At 45.4% G+C, this 12,865-nt stretch overlaps 1 protein-coding gene across 1 annotated transcript in view; it reads right to left on the bottom strand.

The window, feature by feature from the left end:
* The window catches only part of DTNB (dystrobrevin beta), a gene marked incomplete at both ends in the record, with an annotated part of 203,282 nt that overhangs the window by 148,813 nt on the left and 41,604 nt on the right, over positions 1–12,865 (bottom strand). The window contains 2 exons of the mRNA XM_080711332.1: positions 1,104–1,270; positions 4,010–4,115. Coding sequence (XP_080567458.1) covers positions 1,104–1,270; positions 4,010–4,115 — 273 coding nt within the window. The remainder of the gene's footprint in view (positions 1–1,103; positions 1,271–4,009; positions 4,116–12,865) is intronic.

Raw genomic sequence — 12,865 nt, forward strand, 5'->3', positions numbered from 1 at the left:
TAAGTTTATTTTGTTAGGTTTTTATCTTTAATCCCTGATACAAGCTTGTTTGCGTTCTCTTGGTTGAGTTTTAAGAAGACTGGGGGAGGGGAGGGGAAATATGGCTATTAAAGATTTTTGATGCCAGGCGTGGTGGCGCACGCTTGTAATCCCAGCATTCGGGGGGCTGAGACCAAAGGATGGCGGTTTGCGGACAGCCTCGGCTTCTTAGTGAGGCCCTCTGCAATTTAGTGAAACCTTGTTTCAAAATAAAGAATAAAAAATAGGGCAGGGGGTACATGTAGCTCAGAGGTCAAATGCCACTGGGTTTCATCCCCAGACCTGCAAAAATATTAAAAAACAATTTGATACTTGAAGTCCAGGAGGCTGACCCTGCTTAAGAACCTATATCCTGAATTATACTTCTGACCCCATATGTCCTACCATTTAGCAAACCAGCCAACTGGTCAACAAAATCTAAAGGAAAGGCTTTAAAACAAAGGATAGAACAACCTTTCAGAAAGAAGAATATGGCATTTTTAAAACTCTAGAATCAAGGCCAGGCATGGTGGTGCACGCTTGTAAACCCCGCGCTTGGGAGGCGGAGACAGGAGGATGGCGCAGGTTCGAAGCCAGCCGCGCTGGCTTAAGAGACCCTGTTTCCAATTTTAAAAATATATTAAAAAATAGGCCTGGGAGTATAGCCCAGAGGTAGAAGGGCTTCCAGGAACCCCAGTGCCACACACACACACACACACACACACACACACACACAAAAAAAAAAAAAAAAAAAAAACTCTAGAATCAAGAGAAGAAAAGAAAAATGGCTGATGATAGGTATGTTACTCGATATGTAACCACCACAGAGAAAGGAGATATCAACCTCCACCCAAATATTGTTCTTTTTAAAACTACTTTGGCAAGAGAGCATCATGGAGTTCCATCTCACTGGTAAAAGGGACAGTTCCAAAGGTAACAATGTCTCCACCTCCTGGACATTTTTAAATTCTGCTTTTAAAACCAAGCGAGGAAACACCCGCCCCGCGAGCCTGAGCCCACAGTGATGGCGATGCCGGTGTGGACACCGCCTCCCCTGCGACGGGGCTTCAGGACAGAGCACTTACCCAGGAGGAGTGCTCCTTCACCTGGTGCTGGTTGCTGTGAGGGCCGCTGGCGTGGCCGCGCCAGAAGCAGCTCTGGCAGAGCTGGTAGTTGTGGCACTGCTGGCAGCGGTAGCGGAAGCCCATCATGCTCTGGCAGCGGCAATAGGAGCACTCCACGGGGTGGAAGACTGGCCGGGAGAGAAGAGGGAGCGGGGAGAGGTGATTCCATGGGAGAAGACGAGATACAGAGAAAACCAGACCTACGACCACGGCCAAGGCGGGATGAATCAGAACCAAAGAATCTAAGTTGGCAGAGAGCTACTTCTCAGGAATGAAAAGGTGCTAACAAGAGTCTGTGCTCAAAATAAAACCATGCAGTCTGGTACAGTTCCCCCAGTCAATGCCAGTGTACTCAATATTTATAGTTCTAGATAATCATTTTGAGTTAATACAAAATGATGCAGGTATTTTTTTATTCTTTATTTTTGAAACAGGGTCTCACTAACTTGGGGGGGCCTCACTAAGTAGCTGAGGTTGTCCTCGAACCACAATCCTCCTGTCTCAGTCTCCCTAATGCTGGGATTACAAGCGTGCGCCACCACGCCCGGCTGATACAGGTATATTAACTTTAAGTTAACAGACGTATTCTGGTAACTTTGGCTGAACACAGATGTCTGTGTGACTGCCTGTCATCTCTTCTTAGCCAGTCAGGAGCCAGGGCCCACATCAGCAGGACCAGTGTGCGGCAGGTTGACTGGTGTGCTAGTGAGGTAAGAGCTGCTCAGGTCTCCCTAAAACACTTGGGTAAAGTACATCAGGTAAGAGTCATTTTCTTATAAACTATATACTTGGACTCATATACCAATATAAAAATGCAACATTAGCTTAATAAATATTTGTTCTCTTGAATAGTAACTTCAACACATAGGAAGTAAAAGACCTAAACCAAAAACAAAACCGAAAACCTAGAAATATCGTAATTTTAGAAAGTCTGCCACCAAAAAAATAAGATATATATACAAAATGGTTTTATAAAAATAAATTGGGAGCTGGGCGTGGTGGCGCACGCTTGTAATCCCAGCATTTGGGAGGTTGAATCAGGAGGATCGCAGTTCGCAGACAGCCTTAGCTACTTAGCAAGGACCTTTGCAACTCAGTGAAACCCTGTTTCAAAATAAGAATAAAAAATAGGGCTGGAAGCTGGGCGTGGTGGCTCACGCTTGAAATCCCCGCGCCTGGGAGGCAGAGACAGGAGGATCGCGCAGGTTCAAAGCCAGCCGTGCGCGCTGGCTTAGGAGACCCTGTTTCCAAATAAAAATAAATATAAAATAGGTCTGGGAGTGTAGCCCGGAGGTAGAAGGGCTTCCAGGAACCCCAGTACCATCAAAAAAAAAAAAAAAAAGGCTGGAGGTATAACTCGGAGGTTAGAATACCCCTGGGTTCCATCCCCAGTACTGCAAAAAATAAATAAATAAAAATAAAATAAATTGGATATGAAACTGCTAAAATGCTTAAAACTATAAAAGCACTGCCCCTCAAAGAACCAAAAACATTACAGCAATTTAACAATTTACATCTATTCAAATATCCTGTTAAAAATTTTAGCTGTTTTAGTCTAGTCAAAAAATTCTGGTCCTTCAAGAAAAAAACTACTGAATATGAGATACTTATGAACTAAAGCCATAGCTGAGCTATGAATGAGGGAAGGAGGAAGGGGGGAGGGAAGGGAAAGTACAGATAGAAGCAGAAAAAAGTATAGAAAGGGGAAAGGAAGACGACTTTTTTGGTGCCTGCTCAGCTCTTCCTGGTGTGTGCGTGTGCGTGTGCGTGTGTGTAATGGAGAGAGATCCTGGAAAGAAGCGAGGTTTCATGGAAAAGCTTCAGCCTTCCTTCTAATGAGTCCAAACCACCTGAATAAGGATAAACTGGCAGCATCAGGAAACACCAAGAAGTTTGTAAGAAATGAGTACCATTTCAATTAAAAAAAAAAAAAAGATTTAAGTCAAATTACTGAAGATATGAAGGATACATTCAAGGTAAAATAATTTTTAAAAATGGAAGATAAACGAGACCCAATGCTAAATTGTATCTTAGCTATCTTTCTTTAAATTTCTTAAAGGTAGTATTTTAGTAGTTGATATTGCATGTATCCAATTTTTTAGAGTTATGATTTTTATAAATTAAAAGGAAGGCCAGGCATGGTGATGCACTCCTGTAACCCCAATACTTGGGAGGCTGAGACCTGAGCAGGATCACGGGTTGGGAAACAGTCTCCACAACTTAGTGAGACTCTCAGCTATCTCATAAAACCCTTTTCAAAATTAAAAAAAAAAATTAAAGGGCTGAGGGTATAGCTCAAAGATCAAATGCTCCTGGGTTCAATCCCCAGTACCACAATAAATAAATAAATAAATAAATAAATAAATAAATAAATAAATAAAGGAAGGGGGATCAGGGCTAATCAGATAGGCCAAGCAGAGAACCACTGTCTATAATTTTATGTGAAAAAAACTAGTCTGAACCAAGTACTTTTATAACCTGGCATTATTATTTCTCAGAATCCTAGCTACGTAATCTTTCCCCTTACAAAGAAATAACTATTCCTCTTTTAAAAGCTAAAACCAAGCCAGGCGTGGTGGTGCACGCTTATAATCCCACGCTTGGGAGGCGGAGACAGGAGTATCGCACAGGTTCAAAGCCAGCCTTGCTGGCTTAAGAGACCCGGTTTCCAAATTAAAAAAATATAAAAAAATTTAATTTAAAAATTAAAAAAATAGGTCTGGGAGTGTAGCCCGGAGGTAGAATGGCTTCCAGGAACCCCAGTACCACAAAAAAAAAAAAAAGCTAAAACCATAAATTTAAATGTCAATTATAATTTTCAAGAATCAGTCGCAGCTTCAGAACTGAACGGAGGGAGATGTACTCACCATTCTCGACGTGGGCGAGCCTGTGCATGAGAGGCAGCCACACAAGGCACTGGGGGGGAGGGTCTGCCATCATTGTGTCTAAAAACATATTTAGCATGATCTTTTTCTGTAAAGAAAAGAAAAACAAATATACACTATACCTTTCAGATATCTCTAAACGCCAAGATTAAGTTAATCTAGGCTCCGCCCAGCCAAGCATTAATGAATCCTGCGTGAAACTCAACACAAAATGATGTTTCCCATCATTACAGTCGCTACTCCACACTCCACGCCACATGGCTATTATACAGAATGAATTTCCACATACATTATTTTATGAGAATTTTCAAACAACTGTGTAAGCCTCAGCAACCTAGCGATACCCTGTTTGGAATTTAAAAAAAAAAAAATAACTAAAGGGCCAGGGGCTGAGCTCAGATACAGAACACTCCTGGGTTCAATACCCAGCAGCAAATTAAAAACGAACCAACAAAAACCTGTGTATGAGGCAAATGCGTTAGGTATAAGTATCTTCTTTTCTCAGATGAGAAAATAGAAGAGGAAAGCATTTAAATTACCAGCCAGGGCTACCCAAATCAGACACAGAGCCAGGACTAGCACTCTGCCGTCCAGCAGGGGAGACGGACGGCCCAGGCCTGACGATGGACCTCTCTGACAGCAGGAACTGCGATGTCTGAGCCTGCTGCATCACTAGCACTCCCCACAGTGCCCGGAACACAGTAGGTACTTATAAGTAATTATTAAACAAGTAAATAAATGAAGCAAGGAGCAAGCACTCTTAGTATCATTGAACAACTTTCTCATTTACAGAAGAGAAAATGGAAGCTCAGGGCGGTTATGTAATTTGATAGTTATAATGAGGTTAGTTATCATCGGGATGAGATCAGAATTTCCACAACCAGAGGCCGGTCACAGCACCCCTCCATCCCCCGGCAAGAGGGCATTTTTCTGTTCTATCTTTATTTCTCTCTCAGATAGGAAGCTTCCATTATAAGTGAAACACTGACATAATCATGCCCCACATAGACCAAGAAAATGGGAAAACACTCTGGAGAGATAAGATAGAGGTAGATGATGCAGACAGAAAACAAATTCTCAACAAGGTTTTGAGTTCATAAATTTCCTTTTCTTTTCCTTTAACCACTTCAGTTTCTCATAAAAGGTAGAAAAGGTAAAGTTGGCTAGAGCCAGCTGTTTGCAAAAGGACCTGGATCTGGACCGCTGATACAGTTAACATGAGCCGGAAGAGAAGAGATAGGTCAGGACAGAGGCCACAGGACTGGCAGCTGGTCCACCACAGCACCCTCTGCGACGGCCCCCATCACACCAGACACGAGGCCACGCGCTCCCTCCTCTGCATCTGCTGGGAGAATCGTCACTCCAGTATCCGATACTGGAAGCCATTCGTACTGCACTTAATCTTTGAAAAAAGAAGCCGGCAGGGAGTACAAAGGGAGGTAAAGCCGAAGGCGGCGCAGGAAAGAGTGCGGCAATAAAACCTGGCAGATGCAGCCAGCTGCGGGGCAGTCAGCTCCAGGGCCAGGTCCCCTGCGCAGGCCCAGGTCCCCTATGGAGGGAGCGAGGTCAGGGGTTTGTTGACATTTCATTGAGCGCTAACACCATAAACAAAGACAAAAAGTGCTTGCCACTTGCACTCAGGGGAAGTGCAGGGACTTGGAACAAGAGAAATGCAAATCAAACTCCACTGAGATAACGTTTCTCACCTATCACCTATCAGATTGGCCCCCAGTCCAGAGGTCCAGCTCAGGCCCAGGTCCCCTGCGCACCCCACACCAGTGGCAGGTGTGACAGAGGCCTGCTCAAAGAAACTGGCAAGAGGGTATCAAAGTGCGTTCCATCTCGGGCGTCTGAGTTTCTGGGTTGTTGTTGTTGTTTTTTATGGGCGTGGGGAAGGTACTGGAGACCCAACACAGAGCACTGCGCCTGCTAGGCAAGCGCCCTACCATGGAGCCACATTCAAGCTTCTGCTGCTCCCAAGGCCTTGGTGGAACCTGGGAGGAATGAGCCCAGAATGCGTGGACAACAGAGCCCAGAATGCCACCTAACATTTGAATGGGGGACCACACGTGGGAAATACCTCGTTCTACAGACGTGGGAATAACCAACAAACCAAAATGAAGACAAGAGTGTCTATTTAAAATAACAGAAGCCAGGCGTGGTGGCGCACGCTTGTAATCCCCGCACTTGGGAGGCGGAGACAGGAGGATCGTGCAGGTCCGAACCCTCACTGGCTTAAGAGACCATAAAAATGTAAAATAGGTCTGGGAGTGCAGCCCGGAGGTAGAAGGGCTTCCAGGAACCCCAGTACCATCAAAAATAAATAAATAACAGAGAAAAGGCAGGTACAAGGGCATACACCTGTAGTCCCAGTGCTTAGGAGGCTGAGAGAGGAGGATTGCAGTTTTAAGGCCAGCCGGAACAACCCAGTTAGAACCTCAGCAACAAGACCCTGTTTCAAAATACAAAATAAAAAAGGACGGGGGAGGGTGTAGCTCAGAGGAAGAATGCCCCTGAGGCCAATCCCCAGCACCAAAAATATGTCTAATATTTCTATATCTTTGTTATTAAAATTACATTTTTACAACTAACTTATAATTTTAATGTTACTTTCTCTAAAAAGTTTTGATTGGTGAACTATCACCAACCAAGAGTAATAAACTAAAACTTTTTTATTTTTACCTCAGAGGCATACCTCTAGCCCTCCTGTATTTTTATTTTGAAAGAGGGCCTTGCCAAGTTGCTGAGGGCCTCACTAAGTAGCCGAGGCTGGCTGTGAACCTGTGATCCTCCTGTCTCAGCCTCCCAAGGACTGGGATCACAAGTGTGCGCCATCATGCCCGGCTTGTAACTTCTGTGGTTGATGAAACAGAGAATTTTTTTTTAGGTCTTCAAGATGAAAAAAAGTCTCATTTTTGCCTATTTCCCTCCAGATATATGTGTACATGCATAAAGTAATTCGACATAATTATGAATACAGGCTAGACATAAATGCATCGTCTGTTTTCACTCAACATTTTACTAACTATTCTGTTTTGTTTGTATAATCACTTTATTGCTAATCACTTTAACAGCTGCCTGAGCCACTGAGTAACAGCACCGTGATTTATCTATGCTTCCCCTGATAAAACATGAAGGCCATTTCTATCATTATATACAGTCTCATGGCTCTTTTTTAGAAATGAGGGTTTGGGCTGGGCGTGGTGGGCACGCTTGTAATCCCCGCGCTTGGGAGGCTGAGACAGGAGGATCGCACAGGTTCGAAGCCAGCCTCAGCTACTGAGTGAGGCTCTCAGCAACTTAGTGAGACCCTGTTTCCAAATAAAATATAAAATGGGTCTGGGAGTGTAGCCCGGAGGTAGAAAGCCCCTGGGTTCCACCCCCAGTACCACACACAAAAAAAATAAAACACAAATAACCTTAATGACACAACAATATAATGCTGCTATGCTTTTTAGTAGAGAAATTTTTAATTTCTTATGGATAAAAGAAATATTACAAAAACTCTTCAGAAATTCTGAAATACTATATTTCCCTTGCTAGAAAGAAAGCTATATTTGAGAAAATTGTGGGATAAGATCCAAATAACAAGACAGTTATAAGTACAACCATTAGCCTTAAACTTTCAGTTAGAGTTTAAAGCCCAAAATGCCAATTTTCTCAGGTCAGACAAGACGTAAAAGCATTTCTCATTAATTCAGCAAATATTTAATGAGCGCCACTCATCTTCCGGGCCCTGGGGTCAGGGCCTGTGAGGCTGAAGGCCAGGGTCCTGCCAAGGGGAGCCCATGACCCTGGCCTGGAAGGCTGGGAGCACGGAGATCAGGGCAGCTCAGGGGCTCCGCACAGGCCTGTGGAGGGAGCGAGGTCAGGGGTTTGTTGACATTTCATTGAGCGCTAACACCATAAACAAAGACAAAAAGTGCTTGCCACTTGCACTCAGGGGAAGTGCAGGGACTTGGAACAAGAGAAATGCAAATCAAACTCCACTGAGATAGCGTTTCTCACCTATCAGATTGGCTCCCAGTCCAGAGTGTCAGAACTTGGCTGGCAACACAGCTGGGGAGAAACAGCCTCTGCTCCTGCTCCTTGCGGAGATGGAGGGAGATGGAGGGGTACAGGTGCAGCCGCCCCAGGCTCTGTGCTCTATGGCCCCAATGGATGGCTGGGGCAGGCTGGGGGGATGGGAAGGGCCCTGTCACAGTGGGGACAGAGCCAGCAGGCAATAAGGGGTTAGTGAAGAAAGATGTAAAAAGAAAAAAGGACAACAGCAGAAATATATTTTAAAAGAGTGATTCAAACTCAAATTTGTTTATGTTTAAGAGGAGTAACAAAAGCCACATCTGAATGGCCCCAAGGGACTAGGAGCCCACCAGTGCCCTCAGTTTTTGAATGACAGTGTTTCCTGCTTTCCCTAAAATCCAGTGAACCAAAAGGCAGCAGGGCGAGGAGGGGCAAGGGTCCAGAGGGGAGGGTCTGGCGGCTGGGCCGCCTCCAGCACCAGAAAGGAGTTGGGCCGACGGCCCCCAACGCATCAGGCCTGGGAGCCTTCCTCCATGGTCCTGGCCCTCATGCAGGGACAGTGACCAACACATACATCAGGCCCTGCTCTCGGCCCCTGAGTGGCGACTGAGAGGGGCCTCCCCGCGAGGTGCACACAGAGGCACTGCTAACAACATTTTCAACAAAGAAAACTGTGAAGCCACCTGTCATTTCTAAAGATTCCTTTGTAAGACATTCTCTGCCACAGGCCCAACTAGAGCGATACCTCCCGTCTAGGCCTCTACAACTTTGTTCCCTCTAACTAATGCCAGCGAGACAGGCCTCATTACTATAAATTTGCTTGTAATAAAACCCATTATATACACTGTGTTTCATCCAACCTAAGGCGTACTTGTAGGAATGCCTGTAAGATGCACCATTATTTTTTTTCTACCACTAAAAGAGAAAAATACTCAGCCAATAATTAAACTAACTCAATGGCCTAATTAACTGGAATTCTTCATGGCGTGTGAATCAGCCTTGGCAGCCTCTTGATGAGCGGATGAACTGAGATTCCTTTCATCTCTTCAGGGGGAGTTAGCAGCTCCACCTACCTTCAGATGCACTGCTCAGTATGTCAAGGAATCATGCGGGTCATATCTCAGTCATAAAAATAATACTGATTCATCTGTTGGTGAATATCCTCCTCCTTTTACAAAAGGGTTCTGTAAACACCTGTTGTCGCGGTGCAAGCAGTCACGGATGGCGAACACTGGTTTGACTAATACAAGTTTATTCCCTCTGGTCTGTGTTAACACCTTTCTCTGTCTACGGTAACTTTCTGCCCATACCTGATCACAGTGTAGTTTCTCTGGGAACATTTGAAATGACAATCCAGGGAGTCACACACACGGACCTCACTCAGCCCAAGTGACGACCTGAGTAGGTACGACCAGCTTCACGCATAGGCAAGAAAATGACAGCCTCACAGCCACTGCCGACCGACCGAGCGCAGCTGGAAGGTGCCACTGGCTACAGAGACCTCGGCATCACAGAGGGCAAGATGTGAAAACATATCTTCAAACTGATAGAGAGGGCACTGATCCACACCAGATTATCTGGTGACGGAGGGTTGCCAATGGAGAGTAAAAGTCTTCTTAATGAGAACACCTCATGTAGCGGGTAATTCCCGCCGCACTCTATTCAAAGTTCAGGAAGGCAAAGCCGGGGCTTTGGGAACATGTTTCAAAGTGGGAAGAGAAGTCATTGAGGCACAGAGCTGGAGGGACAGGTCGGTCAGAGTGAGCTCAGAAGACGTATTCTGAAAATCAGCCGACAATGGCAGAATCCCTTCTCCAGCTCTTCCAGATCCTCTGTGAGTCAGGAAGAGCGAGACACGGTGTCTATACAGTGTCAGCTCCTGCACACAGCGACTGCGAGAAAAACTGGCTTCCTTGCCTCACTCGCCTGCCCCCTCCCTCCTCGCCACCTGCCTCTCCCAATCTCCCTTTCATAGAGATAGGGATCAAATCTAAAATCTCCTGCAGGATGGCTAACTCTTCAAACTAAAGTCAATATGAAGAACTGGAAAATAAGTAACAGAACAAATGGCCAATCATTTTTCACAGAGAAAATGCACCCTTCCCCCAAACTCAGAAGTTCAGAAAGAGTTGGAAGAAATTTAAATATATTTACTGCTTATCGCTGATTTTAAATAACTTCTAACTGGGCATGGTGGCGCACGCTTATAATCCCAGTACTTGGGAGGCTGAGACAGGAGGATCACGCAGGTTCAAAGCCAGCTTCAACTACTTAGGGAGGCCCTTCTCAGCTTAGTGAGACCCTGTCAAAATAAAGAATAACAAATATGGCTAGGGGTGTAGCTTGGAGGAGGAATGCCCTGGGTTTAAGCCCCAGTACTGCGCGTGTGTGCGCGTGCACACACACACACACACACACGACCCATTTCTAAACCTCTAAAGTCAATTTAGGTTTATAAACAATGAAGATATTAATTTATCTGATCTAGTCACCAAAATATTAAGTTTGCAATGCTACATTAATGGAATACTATGCTCAGAAAATAATCACAAATTGATAACTACAATTAAGATTTCTATTATTACGTTTTAAAAACATATCAAAGTATCGCATAGCTTCAGCAATTCTCAACGTATGACTAAGTCTGGTCCATCTATGCTTTCAAGCCCCCTCCAGACATCTTACTTCTTGAATGCATTATTACGGTGAGCTCCTAGGATGCTTCCAATTTGGAGCTATTAGGGGTGAGATTGGTACATGTGTTCTTATAGAAGTCTTTTTGAGGATATAAGTTTTTTTTTTTTTTTTTTTTTTTTTTTTTTGGTGGTACTGGGGTGGAACCCAGAGGCTTTCTACCTCCGGACTATACCCCCAGAGCTTTTTTATACTTTATTTGGAAACAGGGTCTCACTAAGTTGCTGGAAACCTCACTGAGTAGCTGAGGCTGGCTTTGAACCCGTGCGATCCTCCTGTCTCAGCCCCCCAAGCGCGGGGATTACAAGCTGCGCCCCCATGCCCGGCGTAGGATGTAAGTTTTTATTTCACTTGGCAAAGACCTTAGAGTAGAAATGCTGGCTCATGGGCAGCTCTGTTTAGGTTTATAAGAAATCACCAGGGCTTCTCCTAAAGTGGTTTGCATGGTCCGAGTTCTGGCTACTCCAAATCTTCATGGACACTTGGAATCAGTCCCTGAGTATCACCCACCCTCATTGAGCGCCGGTCACTTCGCGGGGCGGGGCCTTCACGGCGTCCTCACACACCCCGCAGCTGCAGAAAGTGAGACGCCCCTGAGTCCTCTGAACCGGCCGCGTTTTCACTACAGGGAGGTCCTGCAGGATTCCTGGCTCTTTCTTGACACATCCATCCTTTGTCTTTAACTATGGCCACTTCTTTGTTCATCCCAGAACATCCATATGATGAGGAGAAGTGTATTAAGAACCCGCAGTGCAGCCGGGTGCACGCCTGCAGTCACACACGCGGGAGGCTGAGCCAGGAGGATCGCAGGTGTGAGGCCAGCATGCGGTAACTCAGTGAGACCCCACGGCCACCACGCCGGCTCCTGAGACCCTATTTAAAAAAAAAAACAAAAAAAAAAACTTTGCCTTGGGATGGTTTTCTGTCTGGGGTGTTATGAACCAACTCATGTGAAGAAATTGTGCAGGAAAAGCCCATTTTCAAAAAGAACACCCAAACTCACGGAATTTAGTTTTTCTAAAAGTTGCTTGACCATTATACCAGTAGCTTTTATTCCTCTGAGGCTTTTGAAGATTATCTTCAAGAATACAGGAAAACTTTTCTACACCGAGAGGGGCTTCCGGGACTTCCCCAAATGTGGCACATTTATAAACGCAGAGAGACCTTTCAGGGGAATCGGAAGCACGTGAGAAGCAGCCATCGGGTTGTGAGCTGGAAGGTCTCAAGAGCATGTGTGTCATGAGGTAACCTGCAGAATCCTAGGGAACACCCTTCAAATCAATAATCACAGTTTTTTTAAAATTACAACCTCTTTTTTTTTTTTTTGGTACTAGGGCTTAAACCCAGGAACATTCTACCTCCAAGCTACATTCCCAACCTTTTTATTTTGTACTTTGAAGCAGTCTCACTAAGTTGCTACGGCTGGCCTCGAATCTGCGATCCTCCTGTCTCAGCCTCCTAAGTACTGGGATCACAGGTGTGTGCCACCTCGCCTGGCTTCAGCACGCTAAGCCACTATCTTGACGTTAGATTCTCGTCACGGTACTCAGCTCACAATCAAATCACAGGCGACACTGGCTTTAGTGTCCCCACAGCGGTCACCCACTTGCAGATCCCGTTCTCCCTGATTCTGTATCTCAGTTCCCGTCTCCATCCTCACACCAAACTACTCAAGAGCAGCAGCCCAGAATGTGGCCAGATCCCGCCTGGCCTCCGGAAAGCGTCTAGTGTGCACACCGGCTCCGGGATCTCCCAGGGTGCCACGCGGCACGGCCTGCCTGCACGGCCTGCGGCGGCAGCAAGGTGGGCTGCAAGTCACCCACGGAGGCGAGCTGTCTGCGGGCCTGCGTCTCGCTCGGGGAAAATGCAAGCTATGTTTTACGAGAGTAAACGGAAGCATGGAGATATTTACTAAAAGATGATACTAAATTTGGTAAAAAACGATATTGGTCACCATTTATGCTGAGATGAGAAAAAAAGTAGTGGGTAGAGGCAAATCTGCACACAACCAATGAGCCAGAGCATGCGCAGATTTACGGAGACCATCTCCTCAGGGGTTACTCAAAATAATTTTCCATTGCTATGGGTGCCACCTTCTGTGCGCCAACGCTAACAAACTGT

The sequence above is a fragment of the Muscardinus avellanarius genome, assembly GCF_963383645.1.
Source record: "Muscardinus avellanarius genome assembly, chromosome: 15".
Taxonomy (NCBI): domain Eukaryota; kingdom Metazoa; phylum Chordata; class Mammalia; order Rodentia; family Gliridae; genus Muscardinus; species Muscardinus avellanarius.